Here is a 25,199-nt window from a genome sequence, read left to right as displayed (position 1 = left end):
GTAGACATAAAACCCTAGGTGGGGTCAACCCACCTTCAATCCTTTTCAGAAATCGCTCGCAGCGCAGAATATCGTGCTTCTCCCAACTGCTTAGCGAGGCCATGTCACGTCGTTTATTGTTGCGCTTCAAGGTGGTTGATGTGCATGGTAAGGTTGCTACGAGGATGACACCGTTAGACGATGCGTAGAACTAAGCCCGGACATAACTATGATACGCAATGTTAGGATAGTGGGGTAGTTCGTCACGCGCACGGGCACTGTACCTCAGCTAAGGTTGGTTTTGGTCTTTCGCAAAACACCCATCGATGAGCGAGCTGGCTACAATCCTTCTGTCTAGCTACTAGTATGCTAGTCACTCAGTAACAGCGTCACATTCTACCGTTATGCCTCCACCAAATCGACTGTCGATACGTAAACGAGTCGCCCTTGCCTGCGCCCCGTGTCGCAGCAGGAAAACTCGCGTAATTGCGCCTTTCCATTCTACCACGTACGCTGTAATCTGACGAAGTGCAAGTGTGACGGATTGCGACCCTCATGCTCCACCTGCCTAGAATTGTCTTTACAATGCCAATATCAGCGACTACCGTCACCACAGCGAAAGAATCCGTATGAGACACGATCCTTCCAAGAGTACACATGATGCTCATACCAGAGTTAGGACATATGCACAACTTGCGAAAAGAGTCAAAGAATTGGAGTCTCAGTTGCTACTAACATCCGCTCCTTCCGCTCCTTCTCTTGAGTCTGGGAATGAGGAATTGAATAGCCATGACGAATCTGCTGTAGACCTTTTGGCCACAAATGCTTTTGACGAGTCACCGCAACAAGACATCGGCTACTTTGGTAAGTTGTAACATGCTCTGGAAGTAGTATCGGATATTAATAGACCATAAAAGGCCCCACTTCGAATCATGCGCTATTCAGAATACTAACTTCAGCTTTGACGCAAAGATTACCCATATTGTGCCGCTCACCTAGGCAGAATATTGCGGTCTCGTCGTCCAGGTTCCTCAATCAACAACAATTAGACGCTTCAAAGCAACACTTGAAGCCATCCCTACAACATATGCTCACCAACCAGGAGCATAAGGGTCATCTTGTCTCGTCAAGCGATCAAGATTTGCAAAGTTTAGTGAACCACTTCTTCGAAGCACAGGGTTCAGTTTTTCCATACGTCGACAGAACCGTACTCGGCCTCGGTGAAGATCGGTCTTTCCTGGTCCCATTCGAGAACAGTTCCAACACTAAGAAAGCATTGTTGAATATCATCGGTGCTCACGCGGCACTCACTAAATCGTCTCCAGACGCCGAGATATTCTACCGCCGTACACTTGTACTTCTTGATGGATTGCCTCTTCGTGGCTCCGGTTTGGAATTTGGTATGTCGTGTCATCCGGTCAAACATAATCGCCTTCGTGCTCTGATATGACTTACTGCGCATAGTACAAGCGGTTTTACTCCTCTGTACCTTCCAACAGAATACCCAACGCTCCATTGCAAGTTGGACTTACCACGCAATCGCAGTCAAGGCATCTTTTCAAATGGGCCTGCATGCGCTTACTTTGTATGATGGGAAAGATCCTGGTCATTGTGAGATTCTACAAAGGGTTTGGCTGGGTGTAATCATACAGGATAGCGCCTTGAGTATGGCACTGGGACGACCTCGTCTGATCTTTCCACCCCACGCACGTATACCACACCGCCAAATGAGCCTCTTGGGCCACACCAACAGTGCAATATACTTTTATCAGCTTGCGTGAGTGGCCTTTGACTACCACAAACGAAGCTAACTTCGGTCTAGGGAGTTGACCAAAGTGAGAGCCTCAATCTTGGAAGCGATTGAAGATCATCATTTCGGTTCTTCACAATCCATTACCATTCAAGAGATCCTCCCTCAAAGGCTGCAACATATATGCACGCTCGAACAGTGGAAAAGAACTCTTCCACCGGCGAGTGCGCTCGCTACTTACGCAGAAGTAGCATTGTGGTCGCCACCATTGTTCAGTAGTAATCGCTTCCGCATCTTGCTCACCATTCATTATCATGTCACCGTTTTGCTTATTAACCGGCCAGTACTTGAGGCGATCGCTGGGCGTGAGCTCGGAGATGACCAATTCCATTGGTGCACTGGCGAGATCTTATTAGCCCTACAAAACGATTTTGCATCAGCAACAGAACTTGTTGATATGATATCCTACATAGCCAAGACATGTCCAGGGTTCTTCGACAATAATGCGATTTGGTGGACCTGTAACTACTATGGTGAGTTCTCTTTTGAATCTCTAGACTTTGAGATGCGCTACTAACACTGGATAGTGTTCACTGCCGCGCTACATTTGTTCGCAATACTTCTAGCGAGCTGCCAGTCTGACTCCACGGTGCTAGACAGATTGCCTGACTCATTAGAAATTCGCAAAGCCGTCGTGTCAAGCTTGCAAACACTAGAAACTATCGAGAGATGCAGTCTAATGAGTCGGAAAGGTCGACAGTGCTTGCAAAAGTTCTTGCACGTGCTCGAGACGTTTGGTATGTTTCATCTAATCAATTCCTGGGACCGAGATTACTTGCTAACCTACCTTGCCATAAAGTACTACATGCGGCATCTGCACCTAATGACATCTTGTATAATGATCCAATGCTTACGGGTACATTTGATGACATCCTTGCACAGTTTGTCGCCGAGCCCGCCTGCGATTTTGTTCTTCAATCTAGCCAGCTAGGCTATTTGGATTCGGATATGGGCTTTCTTAGCTCTAGTCTTAGTGGCTAGCAGCCTTTTTGAGAGTGAAGGGGTAACTACATATGACTGTACCAGGATTGAGTTTACTAGAATTATACAGAAAGCTAAGGGGTTTCCCATGTAATTGCTTTACATTCTAGGTAGCCTCCACATTGTCTATCTAGCCACTTTGAAGTGCTTCTTTACCCTAGTAAGTCACCGAAGAAATGTATATATTCCCAGCATCAATACTGATACTGTAACGGGTTCCCTGTTCAAAACGGCCGTCATGATAACTAACCTCTTCTGCGAACTTTGACCATGAGAGGATGTTCTAGATCACTGATTCCTACAGACACCATGTCCGGTAGTCTTCCTACACTCGCATCTTTCTTTTCCCTTTCGTCGCCCGCTTCTTCGCCATCTGTCCGTGTATATTCGAACGCGAACTCCCGTAGTAGAGTACTCGTCAGCTTGTAGATGTTTGTCTGGGCGAGTGTCTTCCCGATGCATTGTCTACCGCCAAGACCAAAGTGCATCAGGTAGCGTCCGCGCGCTGCAGTCTCAGGCTGATCCCATCGATACGGATCAAAGGTGCTATGGTCATCGCCCCATACAGCTGGATTATGATGGAACGCATGGTTGCAGACTGCGATCGAGGTCTAGATGCTAGTCAGTACGTCGCTACCTGATGTCGCAGCCAAAAGGAAACTTACGCCGAAGGGAATGTGCTCGCCCCCTATTATGACACCACCAGGAGTCAGAACTCTGCGAGCCAACGGCATCGTGAAGACTGGGGTATTGCGAAAGTTCTCTTTGACGCACTTCCGCAAAAAGGGGAGTGAAGTTTCCACCTCCGCAACCGCATATGCTGGTTCATCTTGACCTAACGCCGGGAGCTGAGAATCAATCTCCGCCACGCATTTCGCCATGATCCCAGGCGATTCCAGCAGATGATAAAACAGTAGTGAAATGGTAGCACTTGTGGTGTGAGTCCCCGCAATGCTGCGCCATGGTCAGTGTTCAAAATCACCAACACGCTATCGACGAACACAACTCACATTAAGCCAAATGCTTCAGCCTCAAGATCGGTCTGAGACAATCTGTCTCCAGTATCAGGATCTTTGGCCACGATTAAGCTGGTCAAGAGATCCTTTCGCTCCGGCGTGGTTGCATCATCGTCGAAGCCTTTAGCATTCCGTAAGGCTGCGAGTCGTTGGCGTACGCATGTCGCTGCTAAATTTGCACAGGCTGCGCGGCCCTCGAACAATCGTCTCAAGCCTCGAGAAGGTACCTTCGGAAGCCATCGCTTCAGCCTGAATGTCATGGCAGGCCATGCTCCAGTTACTGCAGCGAGCAAGCTATGCTCGACAACTGGTGGTACGCGGGACTCGTCACCAGTTTCTTGAACCGCAAAGGACCGACCAAAAGCTAACTCGCCAAGTATGTCAATGGTATAAAATTTAAAAAGCTTCTTGAGGTCAACAACTTCGCCGCTTTCGGCATATCTGCATAGCTTTTGCTTTAAGATCTTGACGTTCTTGTCGAGCAGGTCCTCCATCTTCTTTATAGACGATGCGGAAAAGCTGTAAGACATGTGTCGCCGTCGAACGGAATGTTTCTGGGAGGTCGTGTTAAAGACAAATTCAGTAACAGCATTGTCGAAGACCCTACCGATTCATCACGCATACCAAAAACGTTTGGGATGGATGATCCATATGCATCATAGAATTCCGTCTTCGGAAACATCCTGCCGCCCTTCTGGTAGATGATGGGTATGGCATCTTCGGCTGTGGTGCTAATCTTGTCCGGGCCATACCGAACAAACTGGCCGTATTTTTCGTGGAGAGCAGTCAGGTTGTACGGCTGCTTTAAAGAGAGGAACTCTGAGACTTGCCAAAGATCTGTAAGAGATGCGAGAAAAGGGCCTGGAAACTTGGCTAGCGGATGCAGAAATCGCTGATATATGATGTAAGTGATTAAGTATACTATCAACCCCATAAGCACAGCTACAAGCAAGACGGAGAGTGACATGCTGGACGGTCGAGCTAATGTGGAGATGAGAGGATCGACTGTTCGAACTTATGTAGAAATGACCTCGGGATGCTCTAATCATATGGGATAGTGGTTTCAGCCTTTATAGAAGTAGGGAGTGTCCTTGGCTTACATAAGAACTTGCTCGAGTAGGCATGGATGTCTTGTCATCTGAATGTTGCGGTGGTGCAAATCAGAATGCAGACGCAAGCTTCATAGGTGTTGTAGAAGGACCGATGTCAGCGAATCGGGTTACGTTTACCCGGTGAGATCAAGACGTTGCTCCTTGAAGCGACCAATCGGATGCCGCCTACCCGGAGGAACCTTGGGGACGAGAACGGCCGCGTATGCCCTAACTGTACCTAGGTAGAGACAGTCGGAGGCGATTCCGAAAGGTTACCTAGGAGCAGGAACTTCGTGTGAGTTGTGGCCAGCCCGAATGGTCTAGCAGGGCGAAGCTCTTCCATCGAGCAAAACCAAAGAAACAGCTCTGATAATTTCCTTGTTCCAATTGATATGTGTCTATTGTCTCTACCCCAACGCGTCAACGATGCGTCGAATGCATTCAGCTACCAGTTCTTCCCGCTGAGTGAAAACCATTCGGAACCAGCCTGGCTCTTCTGCACCTACGGCATCCCCAGGAACCAAATATACCCTTCTCGCCAGTAACCGATCTTGGATTATTTGCGTGCTTTCTGGTCCAGAGTAAACCTGCATCTCTTTCTCTCCCAAGTATGTCTTCTCGCGCATGAACTTGCCCAAGTTGATCCACAGAAAGAAAGCAGCGTTCGCACCCGGCATGTGTTCGATGCCATGATCTTGAAGAGCAAGGACAGTCCGCGCATATGCAGCTGAGAGACGCGCCTGATTTGTCGCGATGTAGCTCTCGACGAATGACGTATCTGACAAGAGGTGCACAACTGCGCTTTCTGTGAGAGATGATGGCGATGAGTATATGCTGCATGTTCGCAATGCAGCAAGGAAAGCTGGATTCGACTGTGAAATGATGGCACCCAGTCTGATTCCATTTGCGCCAAAGTCTTTGGACACGCCCCACAGGACATGGATCAGCGAAAGATCGATGATATCCTTGCTGTTGATTGACAAAATGGATTCAAAACCGACGGGTTCGTGAGCAAGGTCATCGGCAGTATTCTTCCATGTGGAGAGTGCGTAGATCTCGTCGCTTATGAGATGAATCTGGTACTTCTGACACAATCTCATGAGTCCAATCAGTGTCTCTCTTGGATAGCATCTCCCGAGTGGATTATGTGGATGGCACAACATGAGTGCGCGAACGGGCACACCGTGGTCGTTCGATCTCAGCAACGCTTCTTCGTACTTTTCCACGCAGCCTGGGTTGCAAGGATCGACGTCTCTGAATGCTACCGGAACAACTTGGACCCCTGTCCTCATACACATGTCTGGGAGGAATGCGCGATAGTATGGGCGCCCAAGCAGAATAGCCTCCCCGGGGTTAGCGAGGGTCCAGGCGCAATGTTCAATCGCTGAAGAGACTCCATTCGTGATGAAGATGTTCTCAGGCTTTAGCTCCTTTGTTGAGCGCAAATGGCTGCTCAAGAACGATGCGATTGCAGCCTTGGCCCGCTGAGACCCTTGTGGCCCATCTCCGTAGGTGAGTCCCTGAGCCGTGTCTTCAACTAGTCGTTTTGAGTTGAGAAAGTTCAATAGTTCGTTGTGCATCAGGCTGTTCTCCGCAAGACCAAGAGACACGTAGCCATCAGGCTTCGTCTTTGGGTCCCACATATTTGTTATTATGTCCCATATTTCCTGCACAGGTATCAGACCAAAAATCATGATTCAAGAGACATGACACATACGAAGTCCTTGGCCCCTGTTGTACTTGCATGGCTACCGCGTTTGGAGAGTTTGGAGGTCGACATGGCCCTTGCAGATCGTTTTGGAATGTTTGGTCCAACAAAGATGTATATCGAGAATGACGTTCGAAGGATTGCATGCCAGTTGAAGTAATAATAAAACGGTTGTAGTCAAGACTTATCATTGGGTTATATCCGAGGTCGGCAAACCAGTGTCATTGGTTACATAAGTTCCTTCCGTAAATTCAGCCATGTAAGTCACGCCCTTCGACACATCTTGGCACCGCTGGATCTACGTGCACCGTTCTTACCCGTTGTTATACTATCAACTTGACTTGTACCCAGGCTTGCGATGGCGCAGTGAGCTCCGGTGGTCGCGCATCTTACCGCCGCTCACGATGCCAAGCAGCCCGAACTACTTAGGTAGCGTCGGCATCCCACCCCACCTGATCCTTAGCTTGACTTTTGCTCTCTAGCTTCGGCATCCCACTCAACCTGTTTCGTCGCCTCGAAATCTGCTGGGTTCAGCTTCGGCATCCCACTGGGCTTGTTCCACGACTCTGAATGCGATTAGCTTTTCCGAGCATGCACACAACTTTCGCCAAGTGTTGCTCTTATGGTTAATTTTGTGCTTCGTCAGTGATTGGAGCAGGGTAGGGACAGTACGGTGCTATGACGAAAGCTTTACGAGTACAGAGACTTTGTACCTCGGAGTGCGAGACTTGAACACTTCGACAAATTCACTATTGGTCGTATTGATGAGGAAGAAATAGAGCACAACGACAGGCAATAATCTAAACGTGCTGCACTCTAGCATGATGTTTGTGCCACGGACATCTCATAACCATTCAGTAGCTTGCCATTGGTCGTGGCGCTTCATCGCCCAACACAGGAAACTCGCCTCTGCTCTCGCCCTGCTCAGCCTTCTCAATCAACCTCCTGTACGCCGGCCTGTGGGAGACATTTTCAAGCCATCTCTTGATACCGCTATAGCCCGAAAGAGAAAAAGGGGTGAACAGGCGCATAGTCGTAACGACAAAGACGGTATACACGTCGGCAGCGGTAAATTCCTCCCCTGCAAGCCATGTGCTCTGCATCAGGCGCTGATTCACCATGTCAAGTCCACTCGTTCTTTTCTGGATGAGTACTTGCACAATAGGGTGAGTCTCTTCAACGCCAGCCTTCACAAAATAGACGAGAGTCATTGCCGTGCTCTGGAACGTTCCGATACCCCAGTGGTACCAGAAGACGTAGTCTGAGAAGTTCGGCGCGCTGCTCGAAACCGAGAGGGCACCGTTGCCATGCTTGCCCAAAAGGTAGTCCATGATGGCAGCAGACTCCGACATGGTGATGTCGCCATCTTGGATCACTGGCGCTGTGCCGGTGGGATGACTGAAGATCAGTTAGGGTCTGTAGGATGACTGTGCCTTCAGAAGGCGAGGGAAATAACACGTTACATTGCTTTCAGGTTCGCAGGCGCTCCTAAGCCAATACGCTCCCGCTGATAGATTTTCAGCTCATAGTCGATGCCGAGTTCCTCGCAAAGCCAAACAATCCGTTCAGACTGTGAGTGTTGGAGGTGATGCACCGTTAGGCCCATATTGAGATGTTTGGCGTGGATGGTGATGAAATTGAACTGTTGTGTGACAAGACAATGAAGAATGAACTCGACAACTAAGAGCGTACATATACTCATAGACTGGTGGGATGCCGTCTGATCGGCGCCTAGGCTTCTTTGATCCGGGTTACATGCGTTCTCGGAGAAGTGCCGGATACCGGCGAGCCCATGTCAATGGACAGATGGGCTCCGGACGAACAGCTACTTGGATTGTTCAGCAGCGGCATCCCACCAGTCTCTTTCCCAAGCACTGACTGAACACAACGTTCGGCACATTCGGCAAATCTCTTCAACAGGTTAAAATTTGTAATCGAGTCTAAGTCAATCCAGCTTTCATAATGACATCAGTATCTACCGATAGCTGCATCTGCAACCAACAAGTTACGAGTGTAAGGGAGTATGGCGACTACAGAAGGCTAGATGTGCACACTTGTGCATTAAGTGACGCGCAGTTTCAAGAATTGTACATAGTTTGGCCGTCAAGCATCCATATCTAACGCCGAGTTGATCGAAAAGCTAGTAGTAGGTCACACAAGCTCAATCGTGACAATGCGATTATGTCTTTTGGGTTATCTCTCCATCATCACCAAGCTACCTAGGTGTGTACCCGCAAAACGTCCATCATTGGCAGACCAAATGCTTGATCCGGACAGGATCTCCTTGATGTAGTCTTCGAAGGATCTTGTCTTTATGCCTGGATAAAGACTGTTCCCATCAACATAGCCCAAGTACTTGGCGTGATCATCAGTATTCTCGCCGCGAATACCCCATGAGTACCAATACTGGTAAACAGCCTTCTGGAGAAATTCGTCGTCGCTCAAGTTGCGAGAGTCCCCAAACTTGTTTATAGCCTCAAGAAGTTCATCTCCAGAGATCTTGACGCAGATGCATTAGTAAGGTGTTCATGAGAAGAGAGCATGTTAAAGGGCATAGTGCTTACATAACGGCGGGGGATCTTCTCGTTGCTCATTTTCTCGAGGAGATCATAGATCTTCGTCACAGTTGTCATCTCAGAATACATGAAGATCTGCTGATTCAGAGTTCGAGGATCAGCGACGATGCGAGCGACGAATTTCCCAATGTCGCGATTGTCAGTAAATGCCGAAAGCACATTGCCATCTCCAGGAATCTGAATTTCCAAGCCACTGTGAGCGTGATCGCCACGTCCAGAAGGCAACTTTGGCAGAGTGAACTGGAACCACCAGCCTACATCGATGATGGTGTAAGGCAGATGCAACTTTTTGACGTGGTTGAACACGTCTTCCTTCTGTAGCGGTTCGTTAGTACTTCGGGTTCTTGCGGTATAGGGATGCATATTGCCTACCTTATCCCTGAGATCCACTAAGCCCTTTGGTGTTGCTACAGGAGCAAAGAAGCAAGGCACGAAACGCTTGACTCCAGCTACCTTGGCGGCATTGGCAAGAGAGATTTGCTTCATCGTTGCAGGAATGCTGATAGCGGCGATGACCACATCTTGGCCCTGCAACTGCTGGCCTAGTTCATGTTCGGAGGCGTTCAAGTCGGCCGCTTGGATGGTAATGCCCTTGTTCTTGAGGTCGATTACATCAGGCTTCTCAAGTGAGGAAGGTCGTACTAGAGCTGTGATATCCTAAGACATATTGAGTTAGACCTATGGCATCATAGGCCAGCGAGCAAGATTTGTCTGGAGTAGTATAACGTACGAACTTGGTTTCTGTGGAGGACAGTAGACCATCGACGATGGATTGGCCAGTCGTTCCGCTAGCACCGAGGATAGCGACCTTCATGTCTGATAGTGAGTATACGAAGATGTAATTGTAGGGATATGCGACGTGGAAATCGCGTAGGCAACGAACGTCTTTAAATAAGTAAGAGGAAAGAGTTTATGATTTAGCGCTGCTTTGATAATCTGAATCTTATGTATTATCAAGCTCAGCGAGTGCAGGACACGGGTTCCGGATGGAGAGGATGACTAACAGCCCCTCATGCGTACCGGCATCCCACCAACGCTAGACTTTTCAGATGTGGCAGCGGAGGGAGCTAGCGTTTCGTACGATATCATGCTTTGTGTTCAAGATATATCAAGCAGACGTCGCTGGGTGCCAAACTTTGTTCATGGATCTTAGCATAGTCTCGTGCTCCATCCAGCGTATTGATTTGCATTACAGTCTCCGAGTTACTTATGCCTCCTTGATCAGCTTTCGGGTCGCGCTCTCCATCCAGAGCTTTGTGTACAACCTGTGCAACCACTGGATAGTGGCGGGCTGCGGTTGTCCATTCTTTCCCTCTGGCGTTGTGTCTACGAAAACTGACTTGAGGTGGAAGGTAGCAATCTGCGCCTCGTCGTCTTTCGAGACCTCCATGGAGAAGAGGCCGTCGGAGGGTCGGTGGTCAGAAACGAGTGGTGAATCTCCGCATCGCACAACGACCTAGAAAACACACCGAGTCAGCCGGATTCCCACGCAAGAAAAGAATTGCGCGAACTTACCCTATCGTCTGTATGCTCCATGACCTCGAAGTGATCCACAATGGCAGTGCCAACCTTGTAATCGTCCTTCTCCAACTGCTTCACATCCCAGAGATGCTTCTCCCTGCCCTCCAACGCACGGTACTTCCTCTCCAAAAACCGTCTCTGTACCCTGAATGCAACACCGCTCCAGATGCCTCTACAGAAATCCGTCGTCAAAGCCGATTGGTCGACAGATATCCTGCCCCCACTGCCCTTGACCCAGTACTTCTCCGGCAGCTTGCCGTACGGAACCTCCTTTATCGCATGATCTATGCACCCCAGCGGATTGCCGTTAGGGTTGTGCGCACGGAAGACGCTGGTGGTGAGGTCGGGCGATGAGGTGTCGTACGGGACGAATTTGGTGTTGCGCGTGTAGAAGGAGGACACCGAGTAGGCGAGGACGACATTGGCACCTAGACCGCCGGTTATGCCCAAGAGGATGCCGAAGAAGCGTTTTGGGCCTGATAGACGTTTTATCTGCGGAGGAGGCGAGATTGTGTTCATTGTGGCGGTGCGCGGAGGGCCGGGCCGTGGGAGAGGAATTGGTCGTCGGGACCGTGAGTAGGGTGAAGGAAACGCGGACAGCGCAGGCAATGAGGGGTGTCGCGTGCGATGTGTCAAGGTCGGAGGATTTAGGGTTGAGGAGCTCGGACCCTCGGTTTGCGGCCTGCGTCGAATTGGGAATGCCGAAGCCTCGTCGGCAAATGCTCCATCTCTCAAACACCGATGTCGAAATCCCCCGAGGTCACTCCAAGGATACATTCAACTCTGTTCACGACGACATCAATTACTGCTACAGCTCTACTAATGCAGATGCGCAAGTGCGATGCCAGAATACGCGCTATCCGTCTCGTAAACCTTCTTCTTGTTACCTCCGTCCATGTCAAATCGGTACACCGTGCCACCAAGATCCGTCAGATAAACATGTCGATTGACGGCATCAATCTTCAGTCCAATCGGCTCGTGAAAGTGCCTCGCTAGCGTTACGACACCTCTCTCACCCTTCGTTCCCGCCTCTACGCTTGTTTCACCACCCACATACGCCTTGTTCAACGTATTACCAAGCGGGTATTCGCCGCGATCTGTCCAGTACAGTGTTTGGCTTTCGGGCTCAAACTCCAGATCAATAGGTTCTGGAAGGCTATCAAAGAGCAACTCGATATCCGGGCGGGAGGATGCTGTCTCGCTGGTCGGCATCTGCATGTTTGCGCGGAAGATGCGGCCTTTGCCACCCTTTGATGGACCCTTCTGCGACCAGTAGAACTTTCCTGCCTGAGGGTCGACAGCAATACCAACACACCACTTCGTCTGGTCTTCAGCAGCTGCCGAGTTGGCATCGCCTGTCTGCACGATAATCTCGTGGTTGCTGCCGTCAAAGTCACATCGGTGAACTCGGAGACCCTCACGGTCACAGATGTACAACTTCTTGTTGTCGTGGTCGATCTTAAGCTGCTTGGGTGTATGTATTTGCCCTTCCGGAATAATCGGTCGAACATCAGAGCCGTCGAGGTTCGCGGACATGACACTGCCGTTGTTTTTGGACGGAGAGGCACCCATGTTCGTCCAGAAGATACGGCCAGCGGAGATGGAGACATCGATACCATCGGGCATGGCTTGGCCGCTGACAATCTCGCGCACGTTACTTCCGTCTGCTGAAGCTGTCATGATCTTGCCAGATGTTACGACCTTTTGCAGATCAGTGACATTGCCTCCAATGCCAATGTCTAAAAAGTATAATCTGGGTGCCGCAAGGTTGTCGTGATGGCCACTCTCGTCCTTGGAGCTGCGGGTAGTCTCGCCTGCCGGGTACAAACCACCTTTTCCAGACTTTGCACCTAGCTTCCCCTTCTCGACAAAGTTCTTTTGAACCCAGTCGCGCGCTGTGGGATCGCCTCCGCGCTCCTGAATATAATTGTTTTCGATGAAGGCAACCGTGTCCAACCCTACCGCATCCATCATCCCGCAAGGTCCAACCGGGTTGTCTTTGAACATGGTCAGGAACAACCTGTCAATCTCTTCCGGTTCCGAAACACCCTCGGCCATGATAAGTAAACTCTCCCTCTTGATGGCAGCCCACAGTCGGTTGAAGATGAAGCCAGTCGATTCCTTGCGGGCAATAGCTGGTTGCATACCCGCGTCTTGGAGTTTGCTCCGCAAGAAAGGTAGGATATCTCCATGTGTCTTGCCGCAGGTCATAAGCTCGACAACGTTGTTCCCCGGTGGCATGTAATAATGCATATTACAAACTCGGTGCCGATTATCCGCGTCCACCTTATCGAGCATGAATCGCGACTTGTAAGATGATGAGTTGGAAGCCAGAATACAATCGATCGGTGCTTGTTGTTGAAGCTGGCCCATGATATCAATCTTCAACGGAAGCTTCTCTGGTAATGCTTCAACTACCAACCACGCGTTCTTGACCGCTTCGTTAATATTCTTGACCGTAGCAAAGTTGCTTCGTTTCCGGGAACTTCCTGTAAGTTTCGAGAACTCAGTCATATGGTGCTCGATGTAGTGTATCGCAGCGTTTCTCTGCTCGTCGCTAAGATCGCATAAAACGACTTCGTAGCCAGCAGCAACCCATGAAGCAGCAATTCGTCGACCCAAGACTCCTCCGCCCAATACAGCGACTGGTCTCGATGATGTATCTGGTGCCGTCCATTGTGGTCGGGTACTGCTAGATGCAGTTTGGATTTGTGTGTTGGACGTCATTGGGTAAGTCACAGGCGAGGCGCGAGTGTGAAAAGATGACTCGCTCGTCTTGAAGCCTGGCCGTCGAGTAGTTATACATGTCCCCAAACACCGCGACGTCGCATAGCCCACAGGAGACTCGGCCGAGACTCTCCGAACGACCCTCCATAGTCGTTGTGCGCATAGAGACATTTTTGCTTAAGGGCTGTTCTAATCTAGATAATGCCTCTTGCTATTTGGGTGTCACTGGTCCTGTAACTGCGAAGCGTATCGAGACGTATGATGTATATTCTTGGTAATCGCTAATGCTTCATGTAGATGTTACGTCACTGCTCAACAACTATAGACATCCGTGCGGTGCCGATCCAGTCCAGACGTCATCTGTACTGTGCTCTTTTGGTGAGCGATATTCGCTCAGGATTTGGAATTTACGCAGCTTGCCGGGTACGGATGGGTCGGCCGAGCTATTTCTGGCCCTTGGTCAAATTTTGGGATGAGCAAACCTCGCCACAGCGCGAACATCGTGAACATCAGAACACTACAGACACAGTTCGACAACGGAAAGAAATTTCATGTATTAATACAATAGTCAATTTTGGCAGCATCAATGCTCATGAAGAATCATAGAAAGATATCCAAAACGAATCCTGAACAGCGCAGAATCTACGACAACTCCATTGGTAACATCACTGCCGCCATCGCCGCCGCCGCCGCCGCAGAACCCTAAAATCCATTATCAAATGATTTACAGCCCATCAAACGATCATTGGAAAGTGAAAATCTCATCTTGAGGCTTGGAAATCTTGCCAGGTGCCTTGAAGCCGCGCTCTTGTAGATACGCCACCATAGAATCCATCATAGGATCCGGTCCGCAGACAAGAACCTTGGTGTCCATACCAGCTGGCGCAGGCAGACGCTCCTCAATCATCTTCTTACTGATCCGGCCCTTGTCGCCTGTCCAGCTCTCCGATGGGTTGCTCAGCACATAGTGAACCTTGAACTGGTCGTACTTCTCCGCAAACTGGTCAAGCTCATCCTTGAGTAATATATCGCCTTCAGTCTTGTTGGCGTACAGTAAAGTCGTCTTGGTGTTGTCGCGGGGGTCTTCACAGATGCGGCGTATGAGCTGGAACATGGGTGTGATACCAGTGCCACCAGCGATCATTCCGAGTTCCTTCACAAGATTCTTGTGGTATTTCATCTCGCCCTTTGGTCCTCGAATCTCGACAGTGTCGCCGATGTTCAGTTTGCTCAGCCAGGGTGTCAATTTGCCACCCTCATAGATCTTGACGGTCAGTTCCAGGCGGCCGCGGTCTTTGTTGCTGGATGTTGGCGTGTATGACCGTGAGAGCTGCTTTCCGTCTACTTCGTGCCTGATTGCGATGTGCTGGCCAGTCGGCAGACCAAGAACCGAGTTTTCATTGGGGAGGCCAAAGACGAAGCGGATGGTGTCATGAGAAATGTTGAACTTGTCGATCAATGGGAAGGGCTGGTAGACACGAGCGTTGAGAACACCAAGGTTGATGTCCTTCTTCTTCGATGGCTTTGATGAAGTTGACTTGGCTTTGAAATGCGCCGGGTAAGACCTGAAGTCCTTGTGTGCAACGTCAAAGCTCTTCGTTGCCCACACACTGGCATATCCAGCGAAAGCCATACTGGCGAGAGAAGAGACAGCGAATCCCTTCCAGAACCCGGCGCTTTGGAAGCGGTTCAGAAGTGGGGAAAATCTCCGACCAGCTACAATGGATAGCACGACAGATGCAAGACCAAAGCCGAGTGCTGAAATTTGGAAGCGATATGACTTTGGTGGAGGCAGGTTGTTCACAACATGAACTCTGCTTGGAATGATCGTGGGCATCTTTGCGGCTTCATGGTCGGTCCAGTCCTCGTCTGCGATCCGTCCAATGCGGTAATTTTCCAAAATCTCTCTGGCGTCTGTAGAGTGACCAATATCCTCATATGCGGTGGTCGCATCTGTGCCAGCGTTCTCGAGCAAGAACTCCTTACCACCAGGGTGATCTTCTTGGTAGTCTGTTACATCGTAGACGTGATTCCACAAGGTGACCCAAAGATCAGTCTTGCTGGTATGCTTCGCTACCTCCTGAAGAGTGTATACACCGTCGGCCATGGTGTTGTAAGGATCGAATGAATGGGATGCGTTGAGTCGTTAAGGGGGCACCGAGGAGGTCAATGGCCACGGCGGTGAAAGCCTTTGACCAAGACCCTTCATCATCGCCATAGCTTCATGCAGCGAACGTGCAACGGCCATACTGATCCACTACGTAGACGCGACCGAGGTTTCTGACATAAGCAATATCAAGGTCTGTTGATGCGCCATGACAAATGACAGCGCTATCAAAGCGACTACCACGAGGTGTCCAGTGTTAGCGGAGCCAAGCCCCCACTTACCTCGGCACTTTGTGAGCCTGAACCAATCAAGTCTCCGCTGACAATCGGAGCTCCGACAAGACGAGCGACTTCTAAGGCTTACGCGCAATGATCTCGCTGAAACGGTACCACAACAAAATTTCGATCAACGCTCGGCCGGGCTATTCGCACGACGTGGGTTTTTTGCTTCACATTGGCGCAGATTGGGCTCCTCGGCATCTTTCGCACGACGACGCCTGCGCCAGTTGCTGGTCAGTGGAGATGCGACATATTTACAGCCTAGGCACAGCGCCTGCAGGTGCTGGGTTGCTGCGAAAAGGGCATACGTAGTTTGATGTGCTTTCATTTAGTCTTGTTATAGCCCTGTTGACTGTGCGACATTTCCAAACTCCATCGCATCGCAATTATGACTATCAAAAGTTTCTACCTTGTTGGGCAAGGCAAAGATGTCTTTCGCCAGGACATTCACATCGATCAATATCATGACTTCGAAGCGCTGCAAATTGCTATAGCCGAGCAATACAATATCATCCAATCCACAGGTAGGCACACTTGTCATTGATCTGGACCCAAACTTATATTCCACCAGGCATCGCGCTGCAAGATTCCAAGGGAGATGACCTCACCGACCTGGACGCTGTGTTGGACTGCGATGAAGAGATCGGAATCACTGTTGACGGTCAAGCCATTCGCGATCCTGCAGGCCCAACGGGTCTTCCTTTCGTTGGAAGCTATTACGAGGTCTTCCCCGACCATCTTGTGAGTCCAGTCTGATAAGAAGGCGAACAGTCGTTAATATCTTTCAGGGGAACCATGCACGTCTTTTCCAAAAGTATGGATCGTTGATCAAGTACGAGACCATGGGCAAACAGAACTACTTGACAAACGATCCTGCTATCGCGACTGTGGCCTTCCAGGAGTCTGCGTTTTTCAGCAAGCACATTACTCCTGAGCACCCTTTGGCCGCTATCAAAGACAACAGAGCACTCTTCATCTGCGATACTGACACCGATGCATGGAGGCAAGCACACAAGTTCATCCCGCCTTCCATGGCACCAAAGGCAATCAGACATTACACGCCGCTGATGGAGGCCTCGGTAAAAGACTCGTTCAAGGTTTTCGACAAGCTTGATGAGGAAGGCGAAGCCTGGAATGTGTACCAGTACATGTTGAAGCTTGCGTCTCAGACAGTCTTCAAGTTCGCACTTGGATACGACGCCCACCATTTTGACAACCCAGACGCACCGCTGAGCGAGCTAGTCATTTTGATTGCCCATTCACTTTCCCTCAACAAAAAGGTCTCTTCAAGAGGTGCTTGGTACGCGAAGCTCAGCGCTATCCCGTTCACAGCTGCGTATGATCTGGACAAGATCCGATACAGGCTATGGACCATCCTCAACCAAGCAATTGACCAAGCACCAAAAGGAAGCAGCGAGGATGATCTGCCACTGCACTCCGCAGCTCTAGGTGCCAGCTGTGTAGTTGACTACCTGAAACGCGCCACCGATGACAAGGGCAACAAGCTACCCCGTGAGCTTGTCATCCCCAACCTGCTTCCTATTGCTGGTGCCGGCTTCACCACCACCTCATCCCTATTATCATGGCTTATCTACGCCCTTTGTGTTTACGAAGGCAACCAGGACCGCCTCCTTCAAGAACTCGTCGACGCCGGTGTAAATGAAAACACCAAATGGACCCCAGAGCTCTCCGACGGCTTGACTTTCCTCGACAAGTTTGTCAAAGAGACTCAACGCCTTCACAACCCTTCTTTCCAACCTGGACGCACGGCAAAGGTTGACTGTATCGTCCCAGGCGGCTACAAGCTGCCGGCTGGATCCGTCGTGATCTGTGCCCTGCACGCCATCCACAACAACCCACAGATCTGGTCGAACCCTGACCGTTTCGACCCTGACCGTTGGGGTACCGAGGAAGTTTCCAACCGACCCAAGAACTCGTACATGCCCTTCGCCACTGGTCCACGTAGTTGTATCGGGTTCAACTTTGCGCTTGGAGAGGTCAAGGTGCTGTTGCCGGAATTGGTGTACAGGTACGAGTTCTTCAAGGAGGGCGAGGAGGCGGTGTCGTATGACCCAGAGTTCCAGCTCATCAGGCCGATGAACTTTTATGTTAGAGCGAAGAGGAGGACAACTTACCCCAAGCCGACACCTGGGGCGAAGAAGATTGCTGTGGATTATGCCGAGGGCGAGGTGAAGCCTCCGATTTAGATAGAATATTTTGTTCGGAACTTTGCGCTGGGAAGGCTTGCGGATAATACTATTAATCTTCGTTCACAACTTCTTGGAGATGCTGTTTGCATTAGGATGCGGTGATCACCAAAGTGCCATCCGAAAAGTATTACACAGAGAACTGTACCGCGGCGATGGTACGGGCCCTTCGATATGCCAGACATGCTAATGGCTTCGTGGCCAACTCAATTACTCAGATACAAACTATCAACTTCTGAACAACATCAGACCAGCCTCTTCAGCATCCACACCACCCTCTTCCTCACTCTCCACGTCGTCATTCTCCCCAAGCCCCAGTCTTTGCCCGAACAAGCTACTGAACAATTCGTCCCTCTGCCTGTCACCCCACTCGCCTCTATCTTCGGGCGCCATGAAGTTTTGCAGCTTCTCCTGCACTGTGTATCGTAACCTTCTGCCCTTGCTAGCCTTTGTGTCGACAACCTTCTTCGTCTTGGCTTCGCGAGCAACCTGCCACGGCGCTTGTACGACGAACTCGGCGGTTCCGTTTGCGTTGAGGTCGGCTGAGCGCTGTTCGAGAAGCTCCTTGAGCATGAGACCATAGAAGTCGGCGTCGTCGTAGATTGCGGGGTCGGGCTGGACAGCTTTGCCAGAAGACTGAAGGGGCGCGCAGGAACGTGGGGTTTGGGTGCGGGTCACCAGGTGGGATGATGTTAGCTGGGAGTCGAGGACTTCGGTCAGAGTCTGTTGCGCGGACGCGTTGAGGCGGGCTTTGTTGTTTGTTACGGTTGTGGCTTTCGTCTTGTTTGACCAGCGTTCGAGGACGGCTTTGCGGTGCGGGAGGGTGGTCTTCTCGCTGTCTTGGATATTGGCCCAGATCTCAGACGACGGCGTACTGGAGTCGAATGCTGTGCGCTTCCGCTTCTGGCCTGTCCGCGACTCCTCCAGAGAAAGCCGGAGGTTCGTAAGATTGTTCAGAAGAGTTAGAGCTGCTGCCTCCGCTGCCTCAATGGGAGCGTCCTGCGCAGCCTCCGTCTTGTAAGGCTCTGCGGCCATGGAGTTTGTCGAGATCAACGCCTTTTGTAGTCGAATGCGCGAGTTGAGTAACGTGTCGAATGTCTTCCGCTGGGTCTTGACAGCTTCTCCCTTTGCTACATCGTTTTGCGCACCAGCGGCAATTGTCGAGGTGAAAGACTTGCTCGCAGACATGAGGTCGCGGATGGTGGACGCGTCGGGCTTGGCATCATCGCCAGATGCATCGTCTTCTGAGTCTTCTGCTTCATTGGCGTCGTCGTCACTTCCGCTCTCTTCTGCGCTTCCCATGTCCTCGTCTTCGTCGCTCATGTCTTCGTCGGAGCCGCCGTTTGTGTCTTCTCCGGCGCTGTCGTCTTGGTCGTCGATCTCTATATCATTCATACCATCTCCCTCCTCATCGTCGCTCGCTTCACTGTCCTCGTTGTCGAAGCCTCTGGCAAACGGATCGTCGCTGTCGCTGTCTTCGAGCGCTTTGCGGTCCACCTTGCGCCCAGTGTACTCCGGGCCAAGTGGAACCTCGACTGGCTTCCTCAGCTTGCTCTTTCCGACAGAGGTATAATGCTCGCGCCCGGCGTTGTCGTCTTCATTTTCCGAGAGGCTTGCATCGGAGCGCTCGTCTTCGCTGGAGCTCGGCGCAGGGTCGAGAAGCGACTCTGGGTCAAAATCTGTTGGTCATGTAAGTGTGATCCTGAATCGCATTAATCTGAGGCTCTTACCTCTGATCTTGGACTTTCCCATGGCGTACAGGTGATCTGTCGTGCGTGTTGCTGGCAAATAGTGTACGAAGAGAAAGTTCACTCTGCTCCACAAAAAAGTTCAATGCCATCGGCGTTTCATTTCGCCGATGCGCGTCACCTCCGCGACCAACTCCGCAATCCCATCTAAACCACGACAAAATGTTGAAGCCAAGATTGTTTTCGACATTGCGCTATCTTCAGCATGAGAACCCTCTTGTACGACTACATCAATTTTCTATGGCGCAATGGCTGATGTCGTGCGCAGGGTCTTCCGCGCTCAGGCGCGCCTCCGCAGATGCCTCGGATGCAGCGAGGGTTGCCACAGAAGAGGAACATCAAAGACGTGAAGAAAGTGATTGCCGTCTCATCGGCAAAGGGTGGCGTTGGCAAGAGTACCATTGCCGGTATGCTTCGCCGTCGGACAATTGACAAACACAGAAACACTAACACTATGACGCAGTGAATCTGGCATTGAGCTTCGCACGCCGTGGTTACAGAGCTGGCATACTTGATACCGATATCTTTGGCCCGTCGATACCAACCTTACTCAACCTCTCCGGCGAACCGAGACTCACAGCCAGTTAGTCCGTAAATCAGTCCATCCTATAATCCACTTCTGACAATCGGCCTAGATAATCAACTATTACCACTGGCCAACTATGGTCTGAAATCCATGTCCATGGGCTATCTCATCCCAGAGTCATCACCGGTAGCATGGCGAGGCCTCATGGTCATGAAAGCCCTGCAGCAACTACTACACGAAGTAGAGTGGGGTGGCCTAGATGTCCTAGTCCTTGACATGCCGCCTGGTACAGGCGATGTCCAGCTCACCATCACCCAACAGCTTATTCTAGATGGCGCTCTCATTGTATCCACACCCCAGGATTTGTCGCTGAAGGATGCCGTGAAAGGCGTCGAGCTCTTCCGCAAAGTCGATGTAAAGCTGCTGGGTCTTGTCTGCAATATGGCGGGCTTCAAATGCCCTGGTTGCGGCGACGTCCACGAAGTGTTTGGAAATATGGAAAAGATCAGAGCCATGTGCGGGAAATATGAATTGAACATGCTGGGCGAGATTCCGCTACACGCTAGTATCAGCGGCGACGCTGACCGCGGGAAACCGACCGTGGTAGCGGAGCCTGACGGGGAGCGAGCGATGGCTTTTGGGAAAATTGCACAGGAAGTCGAAGATCTCATCGGGCTGAAGCGTTAGCCGTGTGCAACCAAGAAGAAGCTGATGTTCGATGACAGTTGTTACTAGTCATGCACTTACTAAACTAGCGACGCGCTGTGAAGCGATCAACATTCGAGCTGCCATGGGAAAGGCCACGGCTGCGCTTTTCATGGTCTGTGGACTGTACAACGACGTCTATATGCTGCATATCATTGTAATGACACGGGCTACAGATTGGTTGAACGCAACCAATTGGGTGATTCATTATCCAAGTTTAGCCAAGCTGAGTATTGGCACTGGTTACGTATTCAAGAGCTTTGTACAACCGGAGAATGCTGAGTAACAAAGTAACCATGATTGCTTTAGGCGCGAAACAGACGACCAGTTTGGTTTGGCAACATTCCAAGGTTGCCACCACCTGAGATGCTGTACCCCGCAACAACCCCGCGCAGTGTCCGACCAAGTCATTGATCGGTTTTCTATGCTAGAGTAGTCAAACTACGCCCCGTTTCGTGACATTTCGCCCATTGGTGCTCCATGTAGCCTTTTCGGGGTCTCACGAGGCTGTCAGCATCAACGGCTCGTACACCCGATACCCGACGTGCAACATCGAATGATGTAGGATCTTTCTGGACACAACGCACAGTCATCATTAGCTAAAGTAACCACATAAACTTGATATATATGCTTACCGACTTACTAAGTTCGACATAACTTACGCTACATCGCATCGCAGAACCCACTTACAGCTCAACACCCATCTCATCACGACTCCTTCGCTCGAAAACCTTCGCCATGGGTCCTGACCTCAACGCAATAGGAAGCAGCCAAAGATGGGATTATTCTACCCCAGGATCCGGCGGATACAACATCCCAGATATAGTCTACGATGTACATCAAGATGACTGGAATGCTTGAGACGTGAACTGATGATCTATCAGGACCCCTCATCTCGGAAGCTTAAGATTTTGACCATCGGGGCCGGCTTGTCGGGTATCCAGATGGCATACCAGATCCAGAAGAACACGCAAAATGTCGAGCATGTTATCTACGAGAAAAATGCTAACTTGGGAGGCACATGGCTAGAAAACAGGTATCCAGGTATGGACGTATGGCAAGGATGGCTGAGTTTAGCTAAAACGCGACAGGATGTGCTTGCGATATCCCGTCGCATGCCTACACCCTCAATTTCGCTCTGAACCCAGACTGGCCTCGTTTCTTCTCCTATGCTCCAGACATACAAAAATACCTCGAAAAGGTCTGCGATGTGTTCGACTTACGCAAGTATATGACATTCAACACCGAGGCTACCAGGGCCGAGTGGCAAGACGACGTGGGTAAATGGAAAGTCACTCTCCGTCAGAAGACCTCATCCGGCCAAGAAAGAGAGTTTCAAGAGGAATGTGACCTTCTCCTCTACGCTTCTGGTATATTAAACAACTACAAATGGCCAGGCATCAAGGACATCAACAGCTTCAAGGGTCGCGTTGTTCACACAGCAACCTGGCCGAAGGATTACCAGAGTGGAGAATGGAAGAACGACCGTGTAGCTGTTATAGGGTCTGGTGCCTCGTCTATCCAAACCGTGCCAACCATGCAGCCGCACGTAAAGCACATGGATGTCTTCGTCCGAACCGGAGTGTGGTTCGTTCAGATCGCGAACAACTATGGTCAGAACAAGGAGTACTCCCAAGAAGAACGCGATGACTTTCGGAAAGATCCGAGGAAGCTAGTTGCACATGCCAAAGATATCGAGAACCAGGTCAACGGACTGTGGGGCGCATTTTATTCCGGAAGTCAATCGCAAAAGGACGCTCAAGCCCTGTTCAAGGAACGAATGAAGGAGTTCCTCAAAGATGAACGGCTCTTAGAAGGCTTCACTCCAAAGTTTGAAGTTGGCTGTAGGTTTCATCTGATACTTGCTGGAATTAGCTGCTAATCTACTGCAGGCCGTCGTATAACCCCAGGCGATCCCTACATGAAGGCTATCCAGGAGCCAAACGTCGACGTTCACTTCACTGCTGTCAATGAGATCACCGAGAAAGGTGTTGTCGGAGCGGACGGCATTGAGCGCGAAGTCGACACCATAATCTGCGCCACTGGTTTCGACGTAACCTACCGTCCACGCTTCCCCATTATCGGCAAAAACGGCGTTGATCTCTACGAAAAATGGAAGAATGAGCCTGAAGGTTACCTCGGTCTCGGATGTCCGGACATGCCAAACTGGCTGATGTTCATCGGACCAACCTGGCCTGTAGAAAACGGCTCAGTCACTGGTCCTTTACTGGCAGTGGCTGAGTACACAATCCAAATCATCAAGAAGACGCAACGCGACCACATCAAGTCATGGGTTCCGCGACAAGACATCACAGATCAATTCAACGAGCATGCGCAAGAGTGGATCAAGCATACTGTTTGGAAAGATAACTGCAGATCCTGGTATAAGAACAATGACACAGGCCGAGTGAATGCTGTCTGGCCTGGCTCATCAAATCACTATGCTGAGATTATCAAGTCTCCGCGATACGAAGACTTCGATATTGAGTATATGCACAAGAATCCCTGGGCACACTTGGGTATGGGCTATGCGATGTGTAACAAGCAGTTCCCAGAGGCCGATGTTAGTCCGTACCTGCAGTTGGAGAACATTGATTCACAGTGGTTGAAGGCTATTGGGTATGAGGGGTCGGCGGACGAGGTGCAGAAGGTGAGAGATCAGAAAGAGGAGCCAGATGTGAACAGACCGGGAGACTATGCGGGCTTGGGGGATAGCCAACGGAGGTTGAGGACACATTTATGAATACATACTTGGAGATAGAGATGAAACTACGCTGACATAGTATATTTCAATTGCATCACTTGGTTTTATTTACATGATACTATTTCCTAGACGATTACAGTCGCGATTGCAAGGTACGTACCATCCAGGGTTCTTGGCAACGTTCATTGGTTGTTCTTTTGACGGACAAGTAAGGTCCGTGAGAAGAAGGCGTAGTCACGTCTATAGCAGAGTAGCGTAGTTGTCTCATTCAAACAGAGATCATACATTGTAGATACTCATATTTGGTCCTTCATGTTGGGATGTGCTCTTTGGTAAGTTCAAGCACGTATTGTGGCACACCAGCGGAGATCGCACCTGCACGCCGTATGCTAATCTTGACGACCCACCCCGGACCTTGTCTATGCCGCAAATGCTTGAGATGCACAGTAGCGCGGTCCGACATCTTGTCTGACTCGTTGGGAAACTGGTGAAGTAGCTCTGAGTCGAGCTCTGTCGATGGTACGAGCTTCGCATTGCAGCAAGGTCTAGGGTTGAAACCAATGAGAGTTATCAGGTCGACACCGACCCTATCCACAAATTGGAATCGGAACATATCGCGGCCTTCAGGATAGCCAGGAGTGTAAAGCAAGTCCGATCCGCTGATCGTTGCCGACTGTATTGGGAATTCTGGTTCATATATGCGTTTTGCTATCCCGTAGATCCGAGGCGAGGTTTGTCCATTAGCATCATCATTCAACGCCCGAAATTCTTTGGATCTTGCTTGATAGCCGTGCGCGAGGATTTTCAGGTTAATGAGATTCGCGGCGATGCATGAAATCTCAGGAATCAAGTCCGTATCCAGCACTACACGCACTATTAGGGGATGAAACTGCTTGACTCTGAGGCTTTCCTGTCCTTTGAGGTTGAGCGCCGGCCGATCAACACATATGGATGTGTATCGGAATTCTTCCGCAAGACTTTCAGGCAAAAGTACTAGGGCGCCCGCCTGACCGAAGGCCCTCCGATAATGGTTCTCTTCGTCATCACTCTGATGCATCTCCACACATACAAGGTAGGGCTCGAGCTGTGGAAGCTCCAATAATGCAAGAAACGTGTGATATTTTCCTACACCATGTCGCCGCAGTGGCAAGGTAACATGGAGACCACGGCCTGTCAGATGCGGAGGTAGGTGATGAGGTCGAGGGGGAAACAAGGAGAAAAAGGTTTTTGACAGGTTGCTCCGATAGTAGTCAGGAGAAGCAAATACTAGCTTGTCGAGCACAAAGTCGAGACGCGGCGTGAACATGTCGAAATCTGCAGGCGAGCATGCTAGCAGACTTCCTGATGTAGTGTATTTGTCCCACGCGAACAAGGTATAATCCTCATCGACGCGCAATATCTCCTCTTGGAGACGTAGGAATGCGCGTCTGCCTTCACCGTAGAGCATCGGCACGTTCACACCAAACAGACCAAGCAGGCAATAAGCTTCATCCTCCAAGCGGCTTGTCTTCCGAA

General features: G+C 50.4%; 11 protein-coding genes across 11 annotated transcripts; 4 read left to right on the top strand and 7 right to left on the bottom strand.

Annotated features, from left to right (window-relative positions):
- The first annotated feature begins 303 nt into the window (after nt 1-303).
- ACET3X_001479 (uncharacterized protein) lies at nt 304-2,868 on the top strand. Its single transcript, XM_069446774.1, has 8 exons — nt 304-461; nt 515-606; nt 659-843; nt 897-1,379; nt 1,444-1,756; nt 1,802-2,262; nt 2,317-2,526; nt 2,589-2,868. Exons 1-8 carry the CDS (start codon nt 384-386, stop codon nt 2,768-2,770), a joined length of 2,004 nt encoding a protein of 667 aa, XP_069311721.1. The 5' UTR covers nt 304-383; the 3' UTR covers nt 2,771-2,868.
- A 147-nt stretch (nt 2,869-3,015) lies between these two features.
- ACET3X_001478 (uncharacterized protein) lies at nt 3,016-4,922 on the bottom strand (the record flags this gene model as incomplete). The annotated part of the gene is made up of 4 exons (XM_069446773.1): nt 4,394-4,922; nt 3,781-4,340; nt 3,436-3,724; nt 3,016-3,381 (listed from the first exon to the last, which is right to left on the bottom strand). The coding sequence occupies exons 1-4, from the start codon at nt 4,751-4,753 to the stop codon at nt 3,016-3,018; spliced, it is 1,575 nt and encodes a 524-aa protein (XP_069311720.1). The 5' UTR covers nt 4,754-4,922.
- A 2,517-nt stretch (nt 4,923-7,439) lies between these two features.
- Nucleotides 7,440-8,191, bottom strand: ACET3X_001477 (uncharacterized protein; the record flags this gene model as incomplete). Its single annotated transcript, XM_069446772.1, has 2 exons — nt 7,440-7,983; nt 8,049-8,191. The coding sequence occupies 2 exons, from the start codon at nt 8,189-8,191 to the stop codon at nt 7,440-7,442; spliced, it is 687 nt and encodes a 228-aa protein (XP_069311719.1).
- Nucleotides 8,192-8,778: 587 nt separating this feature from the next.
- ACET3X_001476 (uncharacterized protein) lies at nt 8,779-9,975 on the bottom strand (the record flags this gene model as incomplete). The annotated part of the gene is made up of 4 exons (XM_069446771.1): nt 8,779-9,084; nt 9,150-9,476; nt 9,534-9,818; nt 9,892-9,975. 4 exons carry the CDS (start codon nt 9,973-9,975, stop codon nt 8,779-8,781), a joined length of 1,002 nt encoding a protein of 333 aa, XP_069311718.1.
- A 393-nt stretch (nt 9,976-10,368) lies between these two features.
- On the bottom strand, nt 10,369-11,201 carry ACET3X_001475 (uncharacterized protein; the record flags this gene model as incomplete). Its single annotated transcript, XM_069446770.1, has 2 exons — nt 10,369-10,617; nt 10,677-11,201. 2 exons carry the CDS (start codon nt 11,199-11,201, stop codon nt 10,369-10,371), a joined length of 774 nt encoding a protein of 257 aa, XP_069311717.1.
- A 300-nt stretch (nt 11,202-11,501) lies between these two features.
- Nucleotides 11,502-13,196, bottom strand: ACET3X_001474 (uncharacterized protein; the record flags this gene model as incomplete). The annotated part of the gene is made up of 1 exon (XM_069446769.1): nt 11,502-13,196. The coding sequence occupies one exon, from the start codon at nt 13,194-13,196 to the stop codon at nt 11,502-11,504; it is 1,695 nt and encodes a 564-aa protein (XP_069311716.1).
- A 955-nt stretch (nt 13,197-14,151) lies between these two features.
- Nucleotides 14,152-15,516, bottom strand: ACET3X_001473 (uncharacterized protein; the record flags this gene model as incomplete). Its single annotated transcript, XM_069446768.1, has 1 exon — nt 14,152-15,516. One exon carries the CDS (start codon nt 15,514-15,516, stop codon nt 14,152-14,154), a length of 1,365 nt encoding a protein of 454 aa, XP_069311715.1.
- Nucleotides 15,517-15,911: 395 nt separating this feature from the next.
- On the top strand, nt 15,912-18,084 carry ACET3X_001472 (uncharacterized protein). The gene is made up of 3 exons (XM_069446767.1): nt 15,912-16,318; nt 16,366-16,535; nt 16,583-18,084. The coding sequence occupies exons 1-3, from the start codon at nt 16,183-16,185 to the stop codon at nt 17,999-18,001; spliced, it is 1,725 nt and encodes a 574-aa protein (XP_069311714.1). The 5' UTR covers nt 15,912-16,182; the 3' UTR covers nt 18,002-18,084.
- Nucleotides 18,085-18,179: 95 nt separating this feature from the next.
- Nucleotides 18,180-19,784, bottom strand: ACET3X_001471 (uncharacterized protein). The gene is made up of 2 exons (XM_069446766.1): nt 19,732-19,784; nt 18,180-19,680 (listed from the first exon to the last, which is right to left on the bottom strand). Exons 1-2 carry the CDS (start codon nt 19,751-19,753, stop codon nt 18,230-18,232), a joined length of 1,473 nt encoding a protein of 490 aa, XP_069311713.1. The 5' UTR covers nt 19,754-19,784; the 3' UTR covers nt 18,180-18,229.
- A 127-nt stretch (nt 19,785-19,911) lies between these two features.
- On the top strand, nt 19,912-20,962 carry ACET3X_001470 (uncharacterized protein; the record flags this gene model as incomplete). The annotated part of the gene is made up of 4 exons (XM_069446764.1): nt 19,912-19,968; nt 20,018-20,156; nt 20,213-20,332; nt 20,385-20,962. 4 exons carry the CDS (start codon nt 19,912-19,914, stop codon nt 20,960-20,962), a joined length of 894 nt encoding a protein of 297 aa, XP_069311712.1.
- Nucleotides 20,963-21,718: 756 nt separating this feature from the next.
- ACET3X_001469 (uncharacterized protein) lies at nt 21,719-23,723 on the top strand (the record flags this gene model as incomplete). The annotated part of the gene is made up of 4 exons (XM_069446763.1): nt 21,719-21,814; nt 21,865-22,024; nt 22,072-22,824; nt 22,873-23,723. The coding sequence occupies 4 exons, from the start codon at nt 21,719-21,721 to the stop codon at nt 23,721-23,723; spliced, it is 1,860 nt and encodes a 619-aa protein (XP_069311711.1).
- Nucleotides 23,724-25,199: the final 1,476 nt, after the last annotated feature.

This window comes from Alternaria dauci, chromosome 1 (genome assembly GCF_042100115.1).
Source record: "Alternaria dauci strain A2016 chromosome 1, whole genome shotgun sequence".
In the NCBI taxonomy this organism is placed as follows: domain Eukaryota; kingdom Fungi; phylum Ascomycota; class Dothideomycetes; order Pleosporales; family Pleosporaceae; genus Alternaria; species Alternaria dauci.
The sequence above is the reverse complement of the archived record's forward strand: the minus strand, read 5'-3'. Positions and strand labels throughout refer to the sequence as shown.